This window comes from Ranitomeya variabilis, chromosome 2 (genome assembly GCF_051348905.1).
Source record: "Ranitomeya variabilis isolate aRanVar5 chromosome 2, aRanVar5.hap1, whole genome shotgun sequence".
NCBI lineage: Eukaryota > Metazoa > Chordata > Amphibia > Anura > Dendrobatidae > Ranitomeya > Ranitomeya variabilis.
Genome location: NC_135233.1, coordinates 971,551,239 through 971,573,623, shown reverse-complemented (window position 1 = coordinate 971,573,623; position 22,385 = coordinate 971,551,239). Strand labels below are relative to the sequence as shown.

Here is a 22,385-nt window from a genome sequence, read left to right as displayed (position 1 = left end):
GTGAGATTTCTCCTCTCTCTTCCTTATCGGTGCTGTGAGCCAGAGAAAAGGGGGGCAAAGAGCTGGGCTTTTGTATTCTGAGGAATGCGGTGATTTCCTTATCTCCTGTTTCTGGTGAGGAGGGGGCACACGCATAGCTGCGCTTTTGAGTCTCTCTGTGTTTACTTGGTGTAGATTACGCACTGGTAGATTTGGGTTTTGCTTAAAGCAACAATATTGTTTTGAAGTACAAAGAAATATTATAATCTGGAAATTTGAAAGTGAAATAGACCTGTGCCTAGTCTTAGAGGAAAACTTGTAAGTAATTGAAAGATTGGTAAAAGATTTACCTGCTTCAAGTTGAGTGGTTGATATATATAGCAAATTGAAGATTAACAGGGGGGCTCCCTGTTAGATAATATGGTCCCTCCCCAGGAAATTAAGCCTCTACTCCCGATTGTAAACCCTGTGCCCCTTAAAGTTAAGGCACCAATATATCCTGGACTGCCGAGAAGTTCTATGGGCGTCTTATGGTAATGTTTAAAGATCAGGGATTCTCATTGTAACAAAAAGTCCATTCATACCTTTTTGTAGTAGACCCGATATTGAGATTTCCACTCCGGATGATGTATTGAAAATAGTAAAGAGTTTTCAAAAGAATTTAGCCCGTTCTGCATCAGCTGGAAAGGCAAAGGTTAAACCAGCCACAGCAATTCCCCGCTCCAATTCCAGCCCCCCCCCCTCACAGCTGCAAGGACGCTCATCAGTGGTCATGTAACAGAGATCAGCCCCTGCCCTTCCCCCACCTTACACACACAAGTCCAGCTTCACACTCCAATACGCCTTTAACCCTGTATAGGAATCTCCCTCCCAAGCTTCGTTATGTCAATTTTCAGACCAAGAGCTTGCTTTAATCGGTGTAAATGGCAGACCCCCCAGCCCAGAAAGGCCCTTACATCTCCTCTTCCCGTGAAACCTTCACACTTACAAGGCCAGACTTTCCAGGAATCTGAAGTTTGGTTTCCCTGTCATTCACGCTACTACATCACACCTCAGGAATCCCAGGTTCTTTTCTCAGTGGGGTATGGGGACATAATTACCCACCAGGTAGGAGCCATAGTGAACCCAGCTAATTCTACCCTGTCACATAGAGGTGGTTTGGCCCAACAGATAGCCAACAGGGGGGGGCCCAGCCATAGCCCAAGAGTGTCAGGCCTACCTTGCCACTTATGGCCCCTTGCATTCAGGAGATGCTATGTCCACCCAAAGAGGGAATTTGCCCTGTGATATAGTGTTACACACTGCAGGCCCTGTATATGATTACAAGACACCCGAGCACTGCCGTACAGTATTGCAGACTGCCTTGCAGACAGAGCTCACCTATGCAGGACATGCTACAGTCGTGCTGACTCAGCTTCATGGAGACAAACAGAGACCTGTTGCTTATTACAGCGGCCACCTGGATACGGTGGCAAGAGGAAATCCCTTCTGTGTTCGGCCCGTGTTGTCTGTCCAGCTGTTGCTACACAAGTCTTCAGAGATTGTTTTGGATTACCCACTGATGGTCCATACCCCACACGATGTACATAGTGTCCTTAATCAGGTACAATTTAGCCACATGTCCATGGCTGGACAGCTGCGATTTCAGTGTGCTATTCTCATGCCTACTAATGTGATTTTGGAAAGGTGCACTGTCCTAAACCCCGCTACTCTTCTCCTAGTTCCCCTGGATCCAAAGGGGGGAGGGGTAGGTGACATGGAAAAGGACACTCTTTTTCTTTCTAGAATGGATCCAGAGGAACAAGATTAGGTTTCCAAACCACATGATTGTCTAGAATTGATGTCTCAGGAAACGGCTGGTCTCTAGTGTGCCCATTCTAATGCTGATCTTGAGCTTTTTGTAGATGGATCCCGTCACCAAGATGACCAAGGACGCTTCTGTACCAGATATGCTGTGGTCTCAAAACATGAGGTAATCAAGGCAGAGTCAATGCCAGCTCATATGTCTGCACAAGAAGCAGAGCTCAAGGCGCTCATAGAAACGTGCAAACTAGCAGAAGGTAAGACTGTAAATATCTACACTGATTCCAGGTATGCCTTTGGCATTGCACACGGTTATGGGCCTATCTGGAGAGCCAGGGCTTTCCTGACAGCAAATGGCCACCCCTTTGAACATGCTGAGGCAGTCCAGCAACTTATGAATGCACTACAGCTTCCCACCCAAGCAGGCATCATAAAGGTAAAGGCACATACCAAAGGCACTGATGGACGGACAAAGGGTAACGCACTGGCAGACCAGGCTGCCAAGAAAGCAGCAAGCACTCCTGTAGCCTCTAGAGTACATCACCTAGACACCCCACCATCTCCACTTGTGTTGAAAGACATCTTAGCCCGGTTACAAGAACAGGCAAGTAAGGAGGAGAAAAATAGGTGGCAAATAATAGGGGCTTGCTCTGATACCGTCACTGGACTATGGGGGAGGGGTGAAAAGGTCTGCCTACCACAGGTACTGTACCCAATGATGGCACAGGTTCTGCACGAGAATGTGCACCACTCGAAGACGGCCATATGTGACACCCTACAGAGACAATGGATTGCCCCCGGGGTTTTCCACCTGCGCAGAAAGGCAGGTACAGAGCTGCATGATATGTGCCACACATAATCAGAGTAGGACAGTGAAAACCCCATCCAAGCACACTCCCCGGCCCTTTAACCAATTCCAGAGACTGCAGAATGATTATATTCAGTTACCCAGGGTAGAGACGTATGAGTATGTGTTGGTCTGCATTGATTTATTTTCAGGTTGGCCAGAAGCCTACCCAGTTGCCAAAGCTACGGCTAAGACAACGGCGAAGAAACTGATGGCTGAGATCATATGCAGGTATGGAGTTCCTGAAGTAATTGAAAGCGATCAGGGTTCCCATTTTACTGGAGAGATCATGTCAGAGGTAATGGCAGCACTGGGGGTAAGTCAAGCATTGCATACTCCATACCATCCGCAGAGCAGTGGAAGAGTGGAGAGACTAAATGGAACTCTTAAGCTTAAAATCCAGAAGGCAATGACAGAGACTGGTAAACCATGGACAGAATGCCTTCCTCTAGCTTTGTTTTCAGTAAGATATACCCCAAATAGGAAGACAGGACTGTCACCGTATGAGATTCTGTTTGGCAGGAGCCCCAGTCTTGAGTGTTTCTTTCCACAACAGTTGCAGCTCAAGTACCAGGACTTGACTAGCTATGTGCAGGCCTTACATGGACACCTTGCCAAAGTGCATTTAACTGTCTTCAGTTCTCTTCCAGACCTACACAAGGTTCCTGGACACCATCCCTTTGTGCCAGGAGACCTGGTGTATGTGAAAAAGTTTGTGTGCAGAGATTGTCTCCAGCCAAGATTTGAAGGACCCCACACGGTGATCCTGGTCACCCCCCACTGCAGTAAAACTTGAAGGAAAGAGCACTTGGATCCACGCCTCACACTGTAAAAGAGACCGAACCAGTGTTTAGTCACAGTAGTGACTGAAGGGAAATGTTGCTGTTGTTTTTGACCTTGGGACTGGGGGCCATCCTCGCCCCTACCTCTTCGGCCTCTATTGTAAATAAGAATCCTGGTCCCACTATTCTCTGGGTAAACCTGACAGCCCCGGTGAATATCTGGCAATTTGATTTCTGTGATGTAGTCAAGTGCCCTGAGACTCAACAGGTGGTAGAGGGAATTATCCAGTTTTACATGTGTGTGTTACCAGAAATGACAACAATAACCGTTATTATTGGTCAGATGCTGCCTGGAATACGGGAGATGATTGGGGATATAAACCTAGCAAAGCCATGTTCTCTAAGGATAGGACTGGTAGGAGTCTCCGTGAGAGAATGCATCTAACAGCCTTTCCGCAACCACTTAGGGGCTGTAAATGGGGTAGAAGTTGTCACCCCCTCCTCCTAAATCTTGAATGCCCCCAATCTGCTGATCTGCAGACGTTTGTACTGAGAAGGTATTATCATTATGTATTTAATGGTGGATACTATGGGAATTTAGGCCATATACAGCTCCAGGATATTAGCTTCAGACCAACCATGACCCCTGTTACCAGTACAGTTAAAACAGGCCCAAGTGAGCGTTTGCAAAATGTAGTTAATGAAGTAATCCCCATGCCAGGTCTCAGTTGGCAAGAGGTTATCTCCATAGAAACACAAACAGCCCCAAGGAAAAACCTATGGTTAGAATGGGTGAGATACAATGTAAGAGTCCAGAATATCTCTGTAGGATGTATTGCTTGTGCTGCTGCGAATACACATCTCTACACACATGCATTGCTTTTTCCTGATGACAACACCACTGCCTGTGTCATGAATCTGTTGAAAGGTTTGAAGCCCACTGATTGCCCAGATTACGTCCCACTAATTCATAAGGAACCCAGACTAAAGGTCCCAGGAGAAGTAACCGTATTAGCTGACAATTACACCTGCTATAATTCCCACGACATTACAGGTACACCAGTAGGGATCTTCGAGACAGGTTTCTGCAAAGAGAACAGTTCTCTAGATACTGACTTGCTAATCAAACATACACAATATATGTACGATATTTATTGGTTATGTGGAGATGGTAAGCTCCGTCCCAGGTTGCCTAATGCCTGGATAGGCCAATGCACCCTTGTTAAACTAGCCATGCAGTTCAAGATATTACCTTGGGATCCAGAGGTACCTGATGAACCTACCAGAAAGATGAGAAGTCTCAATCAGCTCCACATGAGTTATGAAGAAGATCCACTAGTATATATTGATGCCATTGGAGTGCCAAGGGGGGTGCCTGACCAGTTTAAAGCCCAGAACCAGATTTATGCTGGCTTTGCTTCTATAGTCCCACAGGTGCAGATTAATAAAAATGTTGAATGGATCAAATATACATATATTACAGTGAACAAAGATTCGTTAATTATAGCTGTGATGCCTTTCAGGATATAGTTGAGGGTTTGGGCCCTAACACTTGTATGACCCGTACTGCAACCCGACCTAAGAGAATTACACTGAATCCTGTCCAGACAAGATCACATGTAGTGACATAAGAAGCTGACACAGGATTGTGGTTGGTGGATAGTGGGGACATTAACTTTTAGGAGTAGGCTGACAGTAATCCTTTTGGGAAGGAGCTGTAGACCAGCATGTTATGTCACTCCCCACCACCAGAGAACCAACCACATCAGGTAGGGTAAGACAGATACAGGAGTATTATCCCTGGAGGCCCTCTGACTAGCTAGCTACGCAAAAGCAATTGGCTGACCCTGAGAACCAACCTTTCTCATTTTACAGACAAATAATGATCACATGATGGACGTATAAGTGCACCTAGGCAGGCCTAGGTAGTTAGTGAGCACAAAAGCAGGTGACGTGCTAGGACGCAAATTAAGACTTTTTACAGATGTGACAAAAGGAGAGAGTGTAGAGCTATACTTGGACGGTTACAGCTGAAATGGGAAGACACGAGGTACAGTCCCATAAACCCACTTGATGTTAGAGTATAGGTAAATACATTCATTGACGGTATGACCAAAGACTTACGAGACGAAATATAGACAGCCAGACCTGAATGGCGAAATGTAGATCCAAAAGACCTGAAGGTTTCTAAAGAAGTTGAACAAATTAGGACAATAAGACGACGTGTCATGTATGCTGGAGCAGACACATCTTTCTTCTCCAGTTGGTTAGGTGGGATCAAGGGATTCCTTCAATAAGCTTGTCTGGTACTGATTGCCCTCCTTATAGTTGGATCAATAATTCTCTGTTGTGTTATTCCCTAGTATAAAAAGGTTATTGCCAAAGCAACTCCAACTGGCACCTTCCTCAGTCAAGAGAGTAGACAAAACCCCCCCCCATTCTCAGATGATGCTAAGAGATTTAGTTTAGGGACAGTGGGAGAACTCCATGTGAGGTTAGTGAAGGGTTCAGCTGCCTGGAGGCCTCTCGCTAGGGGAGAGTTTCTGAGGTGTCTGGATGAAGAAATCCACCTCCCCTTTACCCATCACATAGACAGTCTCGAAGGATCTTTCTTTAAGGGAAAAACTTAGTGTTTAGGGGGGATTGTCAAGGTGAAAATATATTTCTTTATATACTTTTGTACTTTTATATCTTATACTGTAAAACAATAAGTTTTTCCTATCTGCTTGCAAATGTGACTGTATTTAAAGATGGCCGCCAGTGTTTATTTTTACTTTAGTCTAGTGTCTGAAGGGTTAAGTTTCATTTCTTCTGAAATCGAAACCTAAGGAATGAGAAGAAAAGGAGGATTCACCGGGAGACGTCAGAACAAATCAGAAAGACTGAATGCTAGCTTAAACCCCGCCTAATGCACGCTTTCCCCTAACACTCAATATAGTATTGTGTATTCTAAAATAAAAGTTAGTTGGTGTGACCGCTGCGGACATGTGTGGACGCACGGGCATTATCTGAGTTTGAACCAGCTACCTGTCTGACTCATTCTTATCCGGTACCAGATGCCCTGCACACATATTAATTTGGAATGACTGGTGAATGAGGGTATATTGTCGTTACGACCCCGACAGTACTGACCCGAAGAATAAAACTGCTTTATCCATTTTACCAAACACGGAACGGTATAAACGCCCCCCCCAAAGAAATTCATCAATAGCTGGTTTTTGGTCATTCTGCCTCACAAAAATCGGAATAAAAATCGATCAAAAAATGTCACGTGCCTGAAAATGTTACCAATAAAAACTTCAACTCGTCCCGCAAAGACCAAGACCTCACATGACTCTGTGGACCAATATATGGAAAAATTATAGCACTCAAAATGTGGTAACGCAAAATACATTTTTTGCAATAAAAAGCGTCTTTTAGTGTGTGACGGCTGCCAATCATAAAAATCCGCTAGAAAACCCGCTATAAATAGTAAATCAAACCCCCCTTCATCACCTACTTAGTTACGAAAAATTAAAAAATTAAAAAATGTATTTATTTCCATTTTCCCATTAGGGTTAGGGCTAGGGTAAGGGCTAGGGTTAGGGCTAGGGTTAGGGTCAGGGCTAGGGTTAGGGCTAGGGTTAGGGCTAGGGTTAGGGTTGGGGCTAGGGTTAGGGCTAGGGTTAGTGCTACAGTTAGGGTTAGGGTTGGGGCTAAAGTTAGGGTTAGGGTTTGGATTACATTTACGGTTGTGAATAGGGTTGGGATTAGGGTTAGGGGTGTGGTTAGAGTTACAGTTGAGATTAGGGTTTGGGGTGTGTTTGGATTAGGGTTTCAGTTATAATTGAGGGGTTTCCACTGTTTAGGCACATCAGGGGCTCTCCAAATGCGACATTGTGTCCGATCTCAATTCCAGCCAATTCTGCGTTGAAAAAGTAAAACCGTGCTCCTTCCCTTCCGAGCTCTCCCGTGCGCACAACAGGGGTTTACCCCAACATATGGGGTATCAGCTTACACAGGACACATTGGACAACAACTTTTGTGGTCCAATTTCTCCTGTTACCCTTGGGAAAATACAAAACTGGGGGCTAAAAAATAATTTTTGTGTAAACAAAAAAAAAAATTATTTTCACAGCTCTGCGTTATAAACTGTAGTGAAACACTTGGGGGTTCAAAGTTCTCACAACACATCTAGATAAGTTCCTTGGGGGGCCTAGTTTCCAATATGGGGTCACTTGTTGGGGGTTTCTACGGTTTAGGTACATTAGGGGCTCTGCAAATGCAACGTGACGCCTGCAGACCAATCCATCTAAGTCTGCATTCTAAATGGCGCTCCTTCCCTTCCGAGCTCTTCCATGCGCCCAAACGGTGGTTCCCCCCACATATGGGGTATCAGCGTACTCAGGACAAATTGTACAACAACTTTTGGGGTCCAATTTCTCCTGTTACCCTTGGGAAAATACAAAACTGGGGGCTAAAAAATAATTTTTGTGGGGGAAAAAAAATAATTTTTATTTTCACGGCTCTGCGTTCTAAACTGTAGTGAAACACTTGGGGGTTCAAAGCTCTCACAACACATCTAGATGAGTTCCTTAGGGGGTCTACTTTCCAAAATGGTGTCACTTGTGGGGGGTTTCAATGTTTAGGCACATCAGTGGCTCTCCAAACGCAACATGGCGCCACATCTCAATTCCAGTCAATTTTGCATTGAAAAGTAAAATGGCGCTCCTTCCGTTCTGAGCTCTGCCATGTGCCCAAACAGTCGCAATGCGTCGTTATGTAGAAATAACGCATCCTGCAAAGTTGCCCGCAGGATGCGTTTTTTCTCCATAGACTTTCATTAGCGACGCATTGCGACGGAGTGCCACACGTTGCAACCGTCGTGCGATGGTTGCGTCGTGTTTTGTCGGACCGTCTGCACAAAAAAAGTTACATGTAACTTTTTTTGCGCGTCGTGTCCGCCATTTTCGACCGCGCATGCGTGGCCGAAACTCTGCCCCCTCCTCCCCGGACATTACAATGGGGCAGCGGATGCGTTGTAAAACTGCATCCTCTGCCCATGTAGGGCATTACTTTCACAACACGCATCGGTACGTCAGGCCGACGCATAGCGACGGCCCCGTGCCGACGCTAGTATGAAAGTAGCCTAAGCCTAATCTAACACTACTAGGCCTAAACCCAATCTAACACTAATATTTCTTTTTTACTTGAAAAAACTGCCTAACCCTAACTGTAAAAAATGAAAGAAAAATTTATATAAAAAATAATTTGACAAGGGGGATGACACAGAAGAGAAGATCAATTTGGTTTAGGGGATTGCACAACAACTTTTAGGGTCCAATTTCTCCTGTTACCCTTGGAAAAATAAAAACAATTGGATCTGAAGTAAATTTTTTGTGAAAAAATGTTAAATGTTAATTTTTAAAAAAAAAATTCCAAAAATTCCTGTGAAGCACCTGAAGGGTTAATAAGTTTCTTGAATGTGATTTTGAGCACCTTGAGGGGTACAGTTTTTAGAATGGTGTCACTTTGGGTATCTTATATCATATAGACCACTCAAAGTGACTTCAAATGTGATGTGGTCCCTAAAAAACAATGGTGTAAAAATGAGAAATCGCTTTTCAACTTTTAACCCTTATAACTCCCTAATAAAAAAAAATTGTTCCTAAACTGTGCTGATGTAAAGTAGACATGTGGGAAATGTTACTTATTAAGTATTTTGTGTGACATATCTCTGTGATTTAAGGGCATGAAAATTCTAAGTTGGAAAATTGCGAAATTTTCAAATTTCTCACCAAATTTCCAATTTTTTCACAAATAAACTCAAGTCATATCAAATAAATTTTACCACTATCATGAAGTACAATATGTTATGAGAAAAACTCAGAATCAGCAGAATCCATTGAAGCGTTCCAGAGTTATTACCTCATAAAGGGACAGTGGTCAGAATAGTAAAAATTCGCCTGGTCATTAACTTGCAAACCACCCTCAGGGGTAAAGGGGTTAAAAAGTAACAAATTATTGCATACATACAGCGTGCACTATAAATTCCTTTTTTTTCATGGCAGAAAGTGTTGTAAATATAATAAGTATTATTATTATTTTTATAAATAAAAATAAGTAGAAAATAGAAATAAATGTCCCCTTTTGTCTCTGAAGAGATAACAACTAAGGGGTTATCCAGGACTCTTATTTTTTACTATGGGCCTAAGAACTAACAGGCAGGTAGTTGCTAACTATCTACCTGTTCTACCCGCTGACAATCTATATTTCCAGCTCAGAGTGGTCATGGACCGCTCTTGCCAGCGATTCTGTGGCTTCCATTGACATCACATCTAAAGAGCAGGTAATTCTCTTTCGCTCTGTTCTGTTAATGGGCCGTGATTGCCAATATCATACTGATTGACAACCAAGTTCCTAATGCTTAACAGCGGGAAGCTGGTTGTCAATCAGCATGACATCGGCAGACACCCCCCCCATTAACAGAGCAGCCCAGAAGAGGAAGAGCTGCTCTGATGACATAAAGCAGCAGAATCGTCAGCAGGAGCGGTCTGTCACTATTCTGAGGCGGCACTGGGTAGAATAGGCAGGTAGTTAGCAACTATCTGCTGTTAGTTCTTAGGCCCATAGTAAAAAATAAACCAGTCCCAGACAAACCCTTTACTTAGTGCACATATACTGTAGTTACTGTTTATACCTATTATAGTGCATAATCTGTCTGAAATGTTCCAACAGGAAACATAGAAACGTATGTATGGAAAGTTCCTGAAAGATCTGGCCCTATAACGCAGGAAAACAATTGTTTAACCTGGGCTTATTACTCAACAGTTGATCAAATCAAGGTAATATGTTTTGCAATTATTTTACTATATTTAAAGAAGCACTGAAATTTGTATCCTCTTAATATTTTGCAATTGTCATATTATACAGCACTGTGTACTTACAATTGCTCATTTTGCTCTTCTACCCAGCTAATTCTCCTGCTTTCCATTAGGTCTATGACATCACATGATTAAAAGCGGACTAGCTGAATCCTTCTAAGCTTTATGTACAAACAGGAGGTCAGTTTTATCTGCGTGACTCATAAGTCACTGTAAAAGTCCCTGGCGGGGGCAGGGGTGGAGCAGCTGGGTCAGGAGTCAAAGAGGGGAATGATAAATGCAGGGAAAAGAGACTTCCTGTTTCTACATAGAGCAGAGACAAGAGAATAATTATTTGGGTAGAAAGGCAAAATTAGCAATTGTAAGTACACAGTTTAGTATAATATAATGATTGCAATACATTAAGAGGAATTTACCTTTACCACCTGTTTCTTACCAAAAGTTTGACTGAGGTGAAATTGCACCACTAATCTAGTCTAATGATTGCATCTGTGGAAAACATCCAGAAGGATGGAACCAGACACAATGGAAATACATGGTTCTTTCTACAGTTATCAGCAGACTAACTCCATAATGACTCATGACGAGAATGTACATCACTGTTCCCACACCGTGATATACATTGTCACCATGGTGGTCGCACAGGTGCTACCAATGCTCTACATTCTGCATTACACAGACCTGCTCCTGCTACAACTCACAGAATCCAGGATAACCTGCTTATGTAAATGCCTCGGCATCTAGCGTTCCAGAGGTAACGTGATTGCAGGCCGCTAATGGGTTGATGTTGCAGCCAAAGGCATAAAAAGGTCCCAGGCCTGCAATCCGCATTGGCCTATTAGTCAGTAATGCTGCAGATAGTGTTGGCCCCAAGTTGCACAAAAGAGAGTAACATTTTTATTGTCAATTAAAGTCTCATTATCAAAGAAGCCGCCTACAATATTTATCAATTATATGATATATATGTGTGTACTCTTGTCAATATCAGGAGAATATTCTTATCTTGCCCCTTGTTTGAGATTCAATATCGGGGAGAGGAGTGATGGACATTTTTTTGGAGTGACGGGAAAGGGGAGGGGAGTCTGGTGTCTTTCACTGTACTTTGCATTGTATGTACACTTAAAACTGTTAATAAAGATTCATGATTTAACCCTCTAAAATCCCCTTTATTATCAAATAGGAAAGTTCATTTAAGATGATTAATTTATTAATATACTGCTACTCTACAGGCTTAAGGGGAAGCGGACATCTGCTCCAGCCCCTCTACACTGCCATCATGCCTGTATTGTACCCCTTTCCTACATTATAATAAGCCCCTTTTATTGCTTAGTGATTGATAAATATAAAATTGTCTTTAAACCCTGCACTCGTGTAAAGTAAATCAGTGAGTGACTATTTGGGGGGTGGAATTGATGTTCCCCAGACTAATCCTCCCTCTCATTGTGTAAGAACCAAATGTGTCTGTGAGTGACATGAGTTACAGTAATGGCGTCACCACCGACACCTTGGAAATCTCGTGCACTCACACGTCCTCCCTGGAAATGCGCAATGAAGTCGGGTATAGGCTCCCCAGCCTCATCAGCGCAGTGTGCATGCCCAGAGAGCAAGTTGTGGCGCTAGAGTCAGCCAGCCGCGAGCTGTGCCAAGAGTCAGCGGTAACATAACTCTTACAAATCATGTCACTCACACCCACAGGGGCTAGCTTACTCCATGAGAGGGAGGCATAGTCAGGGGAAATCATCAGACTCCCAACACTGATCTAGTGCAGGGTTTAAACTTAATTCTACATTTATTTACAAATTGATAAGCAACAAAATAAGAATTATTAGTATATAGAACTAGATTATTTTTATTAGAAAGTAGGAAAAGGTGCAATACAGTCATGGCGACGATTTAGTGGCTAGGGCAGCTGTCCAGTTCTCTACAGACGGTGCGTGCTGTCGGGATTTTCTAAAGCTGGGCACAGGCAGACGTGACCGTAAGTATGAGATATGCATACTCCTGGCCACATTCCAACTAGACGTGCACAGCCTCCCTCAGTACAAGGGAATTGAGTGAGGCTGCGTGTGTCTAGTCGGAATGTGGCTGGAAGTATGCACATCACAGACTTGCTGTTACATGACTGCCCGGTCTCACCACTGGCACCGTACAGTCCTATTGTATGCGTTGTGAGGATTCACAAGTCTGCAGTAACTGCAGACTTTGTCAAATGTGAACAACCCCTTTAAGCTCTTTAGGCGAACCTAAAAGTATGAAAAAGAACTATGTGAAATGCATTAAGGAGTGAAATGTTTACATCAGATCCTCATATTTTCCAATTCCAAAAAACTCTAATAAATATAAAGAAGCATATTTTCTGCATGTTACAAGGTAGCTCTGTAACCAGAGGGACATGCGGCCAGTATAAAAAGGGGCAATGTTGTCTTTGATAGGGGAGAGGCATCAGTCCTATACATGGTATTCCCACTCACCAGCCTTGGCGGTATAAAGGCATAGGTACAGTTCAGAGCTGGGCAAGATAAGGGAAATAAAAGAGAATTACTTCTGCAGTTATATTCAGGCATATGTTGGTTCTTTTCACAGATAACCACTTTATGGGGTTAAAGTCATTCTTAAAGTCATGTGAAAGCTTTCTCTATTTTACTAATAGACATGGAATAAAAACAATTGACCCATAGTGGTATGGACAAATACAACTTGTCCTGCAAAAATAAGCATCACGTTGCCAAAAAGAAAAAAAAATGGCTCCTACAGTGTTGGTTACTGGAATTTGTAAATGTTTAATAACTGCAAACTTTCCAACGGTCCCTAAATGGTAAAGTTGACTTTTACTGGAACAGATGGGTTATTGTTTCATTGCTTGTATGAGAATATGCAATGTCCTGTGTGCCGCCCGGGGATCCTTGTCTTCCCTTTAACAACTCAAAGAGACAATTTGTTGGTTCGTGTGATTTGCAAGTCCCCGTTCTTTTAAAGGAGTCAGGACGACATTGATTCATTCTTCCCTGTGTTGCACGGAGTTCATTGTCTTCCCTCCTAGGACACATACAGCGGATTGGTTGGGCCTCTCGTGATTTGCAGAAAACCCTTATTTCCATTGAGCTTACGTAAGGAGAAAATATTGCGATTTGCTCTTCTTTTTATGATATTTGATGAAAATAAATCCTGGTATCTGGAAGAAAACATTAGGACATATTCTCTTCAACCTGAAGAAGTGAAGAAAGACGATGAAGAGTTTATTGAAAGCAACTTGATGCATGGTACGTCACTATCTGAAAGTTGTCATGTCTCTTGAAATGTCAGCCAAACCAGATCTCCACTTTGCACTGATGAGGGGCAGTACTCCGAAACACAGTGTCTGCAAATTGAGATTCGGGTTTGGCTTTTATCCTAAGTCATGTGACAAGGCTCGTTAAAGGGTCGACATTGACTGTTAGGATTGCTACTTCCAATAGGTGGCACTAGAGTTCTAGTCCTCTTCCTCTCTGAATAGACAATTTACTAAAAGTTTAGAATGGCATAAAATAACAAACCAAGTAATGCTCTCCTTACAGATCTCTTCCCTCTCCGGTGCCGTACCTTCTTGGGTCCCTCGCCGGTCTCTGTTCTTTATGCTCGAGCAATGATATTTCAACATGGACATGTGACTACAGCAGCCAAAATTAGACATCAATGAGACCACCGCTACAGCCAGTGAATGACCCCAAACACACCTGTCCATGTTTAGAAGTGATCACTTAGAGACTAAGATATAAAGACCGGCAAACCTGGGAAACAGCAGCACCAGAGTGGAAGGAGACGGGTAATGTGAGCAATACTCAGTTTGCTATTTTATACAATTCTAAGGGCACTTTCACACTGTATTCAGGTACTCGTTCGTCGGTCTCAACGTGGCTTGCGTGTAAACCACCCGTAAAATTTTTTGGGTGTATACGCCTACTGACGACGGACACTCAGTCGTAGTCTTCTATGTCTGAGTGTCCGCCGCCAGTAGGCATACATGCCCAAAAATGACGCACAGCAGTGAATACATTCACTTTCGATAGGAGCCACCCTGAGTGTTTGAAAGACACAAACAAGTATGACTTCTGTACAGGAAATACATAAGAAACCTACACAGGTCAGATATATAAAATACAGCGGTGTGGTGCTGTTTAAATAAACTACTACAGCAATAAAGGGTGCCTATCATCATTAGTTAAAAATTTACATACAATGTAAAATGGAATATGCCTATAGTGAAAAAAAAGGGCAAAAGCTACACCACAGTCTGTAAAAGTAACATCTCCCCTAATTACCGGCTATAGAAATAACAGGACCTACATATAATACCTCTATCAGTAATATATATGCACCACATCAATAGCTGCCTGACATTACACAATGAAGTGTGGTCTACAATGCTCAGAGGTACAGTGGGTACAGACAGTATTCAGACCCTTTTACATTTTTCACTCTTTGCTTCATTGCAGCCATTTGGTAAATTCAAATAAGTTCATTTTTTCTCATTAATGTACACTCTGCACACCATCTTGACTGAAAAAAAAAGAAATGTTTGCATATTTATTAAAAAAGAAAAACTAAAATATCACATGGTCATAACATAAGTATTCAGACCATTTGCTCAGACACTCATATTTAAGTCACATGCTGTCCATTTACTTTTGATCCTCCTTGAGATGGATCTACTCCTTCATTGGAGGTCATCTGTGTTTAATTAAACTGATAGGTCTTGATTTGGAAAGGCACACACCTGTCTATATAAGACCTCACAGCTCACAGTGCAGGTCAGACCTAGTGATGAGGGAGTGTACTCGTTGCTCGGGTTTTCCCGAGCACACTCGGGAGACCTCCGAGTATTTATGAATGCTCGGAGATTAAGTTTTCATGGCGGCAGCTGAATGATTTACAGCTATTAGCCTGCTTGATTACATGTGGGGTTTCCCTAGCAACCAGGCAACCCCCACAAGTACTCAGCCTGGCTAATAGCTGTAAATAATTCAGATGCTGCCATGAAAACTTAATCTCCGAGCAGTCATAAATACTCGGAGGTCTCCCGAGCGTGCTTGAGAAAACCCGAGCAACGAGTATACTCGCTCATCACTAGTCAGACCAAATGAGAATCATGAGGTCAAAGGAACTGGCCAAGGAGCTCAGAGACAGAATTGTGGCAAGGCACAGATCTGGCCAAGGTTACGACAGAATTTCTGCAGTACTCAAGGTTCCTAAGAGCACAGTGGCCTCCATAATCCTTAAATGGAAGACGGGTGGGACCACCAAAAGTCTTCCTAGACCTGGCCGTCCAGCCAAACTGAGCAATCATGGGAGTAGAGCCTTTGTGAGAGAGGTAAAGAAGAACCCCAAGATCACTGTGGCTGAGCTCCAGAGATGCAGTAGGGAGATGGGAAAAAGTTCCACAAAGTCAACTATGACTGCAGCCCTCCACCAGTCAGGCCTTTATGGCAGAGTGATAGTAAGAGACCTAGCACTCAACTTTAGGTAAGATGCAGCAGGAAAAATTTATTGTAGTAAATACAGGAAAACGTTTCGGTCAATTGTGACCTTCATCAGTTATAGGAGGTTATCAAATGAAAGCCGGTAACGGGAATTATAATCGCTGCACAATCATATATCAAAATTAGTTCAGCGTGGTTGTGGAGCGCCCCCACACCACCGCAGGGCCGAGGGGTACCCGGAGCCGGGCCTCTGGGTCTCAGTCCTGGAGTTGTCACGGTGGCTAGACCCGGTCCGTGGCCCTGTCTGTCAGTGGGGGACGTCCGGTGCAGTAAGTGGTGTTGTAACAGTGCAGTTGTGGGGTGCAGGTCGCGGTAAATAACGAGGACACCAGGTTGCAGTCTCTTTACCTCTTTACTGGAGATCTCTGAGTCCTCAGTCCAGAATACGGTTCACCAAGCTGCGCAAGTCCGGCCGGTCCAATGGCACCTCCAGAGTTCTCTTCACAGGTGGAAATCGGTGCCTTCCTTCTTAGCGCTATGTGTTGTAGTCCTTCCCTGCTGTGCTTACGGAAAGTACCCCACAACTGTTGTGTCTGTTTCTTAAGTTCCCTCACAACTCGATTAAATGATGTTCTTCTAATCGTCCGTCCCTTCCTGATGTTACAGTTAGAACGGCACCTGTTTGTCGGGTAGGCCTGGAGTTCTTCCGGGACCCTAGAGACGCCCCTCTCCCGCAATTGCCTCCCAAGACTTCATAGGTGATATGTGTTAGACAGCCCGCCTTAAACTGACTGTCCTGCCGCTGTTTAGAGTATTGCTTGAAGCTGAATGTTATAATACTCCCTCGGCGTTCCGGCCACCGGTAGTGCGCCTCAGTAGGGTGTTGCTCCGGTCTTACAGCACGACCCCTACTGGAATTCTCCTATCGCTTGATCTCGTTTCTCACTCAGCACAATCTGTTGTGAAATTGGATTCTGGGCTCCCCCGGTGGCCACTTGTGGAATTGAACTTGTGTGCATCATCCCCTCTGTTCACCTGCTCCTATCAGGATGTGGGAGTCGCTATATAACCTTGCTCCTCTGTCAGTTTCTTGCCGGTCAACAATGTTATCAGAAGCCTTCTGTGCTTGTTCCTGCTACTAGACAACTCCCAGCTAAGTTGGACTTTTGTCCTTGTGTGTTTTTGCATTTTGTTCCTGTTCACAGCTGCTGTTTCGTTACTGTGTCTGGAAAGCTCTTGTGATCGGAAATTGCCACTCTGGTGTTATGAGTTAATGCTAGAGTCTTAAAGGAATTTCTGGATGGTGTTTTGATAGGGTTTTCTGCTGACCATGAAAGTGTCCTTTCTGTCTTCCTGCTATCTAGAAAGCGGACCTCGATTTTGCTAAACCTATTTTCATACTACGTTTGTCATTTCATCTAAAATCACCGCCAATATATGTGGGGGCCTCTGTCTGCCTTTTGGGAAAATTTCTCTAGAGGTGAGCCAGGACTGTCTTTTCCTCTGCTAGGATTAGGTAGTTCTCCGGCTGGCGCTGGGCATCTAGGGTTAAAAAACGTAGGCATGCTACCCGGCCACTTCTAGTTGTGCGGCAGGTTTAGTTCATGGTCAGTATAGTTTCCATCTTCCAAGAGCTAGTTCTCATATATGCTGGGCTATGTTCTCTCGCCATTGAGAATCATGACAGTTTGACCGGCCCAAAAAAGGGTTAAATTACTGGCTGAGAAAGGAGAGAAAAAAGAAGTCTGCTACAATTTTTTTTTTTTTTTCCTCTAGTTCTGAGTGTGCTCTTAATTGAATCACTTGCTAGTCTGCCTATACTGCAGCCTTCCTCTCTTTCTCTCCTTCTAATCCTTGAATGGCTCTGTGTTCACCTGTTTCAAATGGATCTTCAGAGTGTAGCTACAGGTTTGAATAATCTCGCCACAAAGGTACAAAATTTGCAAGATTTTGTTGTTCATGCACCTATGTCTGAGCCTAGAATTCCTTTGCCTGAATTCTTCTCGGGGAATAGATCTCACTTTCAAAATTTTAAAAATAATTGCAAATTGTTTTTGTCCCTGAAGTCTCGCTCTGCCGGAGACCCTGCACAGCAGGTCAGGATTGTAATTTCCTTGCTCCGGGGCGACCCTCAAGACTGGGCTTTTGCATTGGCACCAGGGGATCCTGCGTTGCTCAATGTGGATGCGTTTTTTCTGGCCTTGGGGTTGCTTTATGAGGAACCTCATTTAGAGCTTCAGGCGGAAAAGGCCTTGATGTCCTTGTCTCAGGGGCAAGATGAAGCTGAAATATACTGCCAAAAATTCCGCAAATGGTCTGTGCTTACTCAGTGGAATGAGTGCGCCCTGGCGGCGATTTTCAGAGAAGGTCTCTCTGATGCCATTAAGGATGTTATGGTGGGGTTCCCTGTGCCTGCTAGTCTGAATGAGTCCATGACGATGGCTATTCAGATCGATAGGCGTCTGCGGGAGCGCAAACCTGTGCACCATTTGGCGGTGTCTATTGAGAAAACGCCAGAAAATATGCAATGTGATAGAATTCTGTCCAGAAGCGAGCGGCAGAATTTTAGACGAAAAAATGGGTTGTGCTTCTATTGTGGTGATTCAACTCATGTTATATCAGCATGCTTTAAGCGTACTAAGAAGCCTGACAAGTCTGTTTCAATTAGCACTTTACAGTCTAAGTTTATTCTATCTGTGACCCTGATTTGTTCTTTGTCATCTATTACCGCGGACGCCTATGTCGACTCTGGCGCTGCTTTGAGTCTTATGGATTGGTCCTTTGCCAAACGCTGTGGGTATGATTTGGAGCCACTGGAGGCTCCGATACCTCTGAAAGGGATTGACTCCACCCCATTGGCTAGTAATAAACCACAATACTGGACACAAGTGACTATGCGTGTTAATCCGGATCACCAGGAGGTTATTCGCTTTCTGGTGCTGTATAATCTACATGATGTTTTGGTGCTGGGATTGCCATGGCTGCAATCTCATAACCCAGTCCTCGACTGGAGAGCTATGTCTGTGTTAAGCTGGGGATGTAAAGGAACTCATGGGGACGTACCTTTGGTTTCCATTTCATCATCTATTCCCTCTGAGATTCCTGAATTCTTGTCTGACTTTCGTGACGTTTTTGAAGAACCCAAGGTTGGTTCACTACCTCCGCACCGGGAGTGCGATTGTGCCATAGACTTGATTCCGGGTAGTAAATACCCTAAGGGTCGTTTATTTAATCTGTCTGTGCCTGAACACGCTGCTATGCGAGAATATATAAAGGAGTCCTTGGAAAAGGGACATATTCGTCCTTCGTCATCTCCCTTAGGAGCCGGTTTTTTCTTTGTGTCTAAGAAAGACGGCTCTTTGAGGCCGTGTATTGATTATCGACTTTTGAATAAAATCACGGTTAAATATCAATATCCGTTACCACTGCTTACTGATTTGTTTGCTCGTATAAAGGGGGCCAAGTGGTTCTCTAAGATTGATCTCCGTGGGGCGTATAATTTGGTGCGAATCAAGCAGGGGGATGAGTGGAAAACCGCATTTAATACGCCCGAGGGCCATTTTGAGTATTTGGTGATGCCTTTTGGTCTTTCAAATGCCCCTTCAGTCTTCCAGTCCTTTATGCATGACATTTTCCGCGATTATTTGGATAAATTTATGATTGTGTATCTGGATGATATTCTGATTTTTTCGGATGACTGGGACTCTCATGTCCAGCAGGTCAGGAGGGTTTTTCAGGTTTTGCGGTCTAATTCCTTGTGTGTGAAGGGTTCTAAGTGTGTTTTTGGGGTTCAAAAGATTTCTTTCTTGGGATACATTTTTTCCCCCTCTTCCATCGAGATGGATCCTGTCAAGGTTCAGGCTATTGGTGATTGGACGCAACCCTCTTCTCTTAAGAGTCTTCAGAAATTTTTGGGCTTTGCTAACTTTTATCGTCAATTTATTGCTGGTTTTTCTGATGTTGTAAAACCATTGACTGATTTGACTAAGAAGGGTGCTGATGTTGCTGATTGGTCCCCTGATGCTGTGGAGGCCTTTCGGGAGCTCAAGCGCCGCTTTTCTTCCGCCCCAGTGTTGCGTCAGCCTGATGTTGCTCTTCCTTTTCAGGTTGAGGTCGACGCTTCTGAAATCGGAGCTGGGGCGGTGTTGTCGCAGAGAAGTTCCGACTGCTCCGTGATGAGACCTTGTGCTTTTTTTTCCCGTAAATTTTCGCCCGCCGAGCGGAATTATGATATTGGGAATCGGGAGCTTTTGGCCATGAAGTGGGCTTTTGAGGAGTGGCGTCACTGGCTTGAGGGGGCCAGACATCAGGTGGTGGTATTGACTGACCACAAAAATTTAATTTACCTTGAGTCTGCCAGGCGCCTGAATCCTAGACAGGCGCGCTGGTCGTTGTTTTTCTCTCGGTTTAATTTTGTGGTGTCGTACCTACCGGGTTCTAAGAATGTTAAGGCGGATGCCCTTTCTAGGAGTTTTGAGCCTGACTCCCCTGGTAATTCTGAGCCCACAGGTATCCTTAAAGATGGAGTGATATTGTCTGCCGTTTCTCCAGACCTGCGGCGGGCCTTGCAGGAGTTTCAGGCGGATAGACCTGATCGTTGCCCACCTGGTAGACTGTTTGTTCCTGATGATTGGACCAGTAGAGTCATCTCTGAGGTTCATTCTTCTGCGTTGGCAGGTCATCCTGGAATCTTTGGTACCAGGGATTTGGTGGCAAGGTCCTTCTGGTGGCCTTCCCTGTCGCGAGATGTGCGAGGCTTTGTGCAGTCTTGTGACGTTTGTGCTCGGGCCAAGCCTTGTTGTTCTCGGGCTAGTGGATTGTTGTTGCCCTTGCCTATCCCGAAGAGGCCTTGGACGCACATCTCGATGGATTTTATTTCGGATCTGCCTGTTTCTCAGAAGATGTCTGTCATCTGGGTGGTGTGTAACCGTTTCTCTAAGATGGTCCATCTGGTTCCCTTGCCTAAGTTGCCTTCTTCTTCCGAGTTGGTTCCTCTGTTTTTTCAAAATGTTGTTCGTTTGCATGGTATTCCTGAGAATATCGTTTCTGACAGAGGGACCCAATTCGTGTCTAGATTTTGGCGGGCATTCTGTGCTAGGATGGGCATAGATTTGTCTTTTTCGTCTGCTTTCCATCCTCAGACTAATGGCCAGACCGAGCGGACTAATCAGACCTTGGAGACATATTTGAGGTGTTTTGTGTCTGCGGATCAGGATGATTGGGTTGCTTTTTTGCCTTTGGCGGAGTTCGCCCTCAATAATCGGGCCAGCTCTGCCACCTTGGTGTCCCCGTTTTTCTGTAATTTGGGGTTTCATCCTCGATTTTCCTCCGGTCAAGTGGAATCTTCGGATTGTCCTGGAGTGGATGCTGTGGTGGAGAGGTTGCATCAGATTTGGGGGCAGGTGGTGGACAATTTGAAGTTGTCCCAGGAGAAGACTCAGCTTTTTGCCAACCGCCGTCGTCGTGTTGGTCCTCGGCTTTGTGTTGGGGACTTGGTGTGGTTGTCTTCTCGTTTTGTCCCTATGAGGGTTAATTCTCCTAAGTTTAAGCCTCGGTTCATCGGCCCGTACAAGATATTGGAGATTCTTAACCCTGTGTCCTTCCGTTTGGACCTCCCTGCATCCTTTTCGATTCATAATGTTTTTCATCGGTCATTGTTGCGCAGGTATGAGGTACCGGTTGTGCCTTCCGTTGAGCCTCCTGCTCCGGTGTTGGTTGAGGGTGAGTTGGAGTACGTTGTGGAAAAGATCTTAGACTCTCGTGTTTCCAGACGGAGACTCCAGTATCTGGTCAAATGGAAGGGATACGGTCAGGAGGATAATTCTTGGGTCACTGCCTCTGATGTTCATGCCTCCGATCTTGTCCGTGCCTTTCATAGGGCTCATCCTGATCGCCCTGGTGGTTCTGGTGAGGGTTCGGTGCCCCCTCCTTGAGGGGGGGGTACTGTTGTGAAATTGGATTCTGGGCTCCCCCGGTGGCCAATTGTGGAATTGAACTTGTGTGCATCATCCCCTCTGTTCACCTGCTCCTATCAGGATGTGGGAGTCGCTATATAACCTTGCTCCTCTGTCAGTTTCTTGCCGGTCAACAATGTTATCAGAAGCCTTCTGTGCTTGTTCCTGCTACTAGACAACTCCCAGCTAAGTTGGACTTTTGTCCTTGTGTGTTTTTGCATTTTGTTCCTGTTCACAGCTGCTGTTTCGTTACTGTGTCTGGAAAGCTCTTGTGATCGGAAATTGCCACTCTGGTGTTATGAGTTAATGCTAGAGTCTTAAAGGAATTTCTGGATGGTGTTTTGATAGGGTTTTCTGCTGACCATGAAAGTGTCCTTTCTGTCTTCCTGCTATCTAGAAAGCGGACCTCGATTTTGCTAAACCTATTTTCATACTACGTTTGTCATTTCATCTAAAATCACCGCCAATATATGTGGGGGCCTCTGTCTGCCTTTTGGGAAAATTTCTCTAGAGGTGAGCCAGGACTGTCTTTTCCTCTGCTAGGATTAGGTAGTTCTCCGGCTGGCGCTGGGCATCTAGGGTTAAAAAACGTAGGCATGCTACCCGGCCACTTCTAGTTGTGCGGCAGGTTTAGTTCATGGTCAGTATAGTTTCCATCTTCCAAGAGCTAGTTCTCATATATGCTGGGCTATGTTCTCTCG

General features: G+C 44.4%; 1 protein-coding gene across 1 annotated transcript in view; it reads left to right on the top strand.

Annotated features, from left to right (window-relative positions):
- Positions 1-22,385, top strand: part of LOC143808314 (ceruloplasmin-like) — a 180,275-nt gene that overhangs the window by 148,376 nt on the left and 9,514 nt on the right. Inside the window, exons 16-17 of the mRNA XM_077290837.1 lie at positions 10,129-10,235; positions 13,315-13,534. Coding sequence (XP_077146952.1) covers positions 10,129-10,235; positions 13,315-13,534 — 327 coding nt within the window. The remainder of the gene's footprint in view (positions 1-10,128; positions 10,236-13,314; positions 13,535-22,385) is intronic.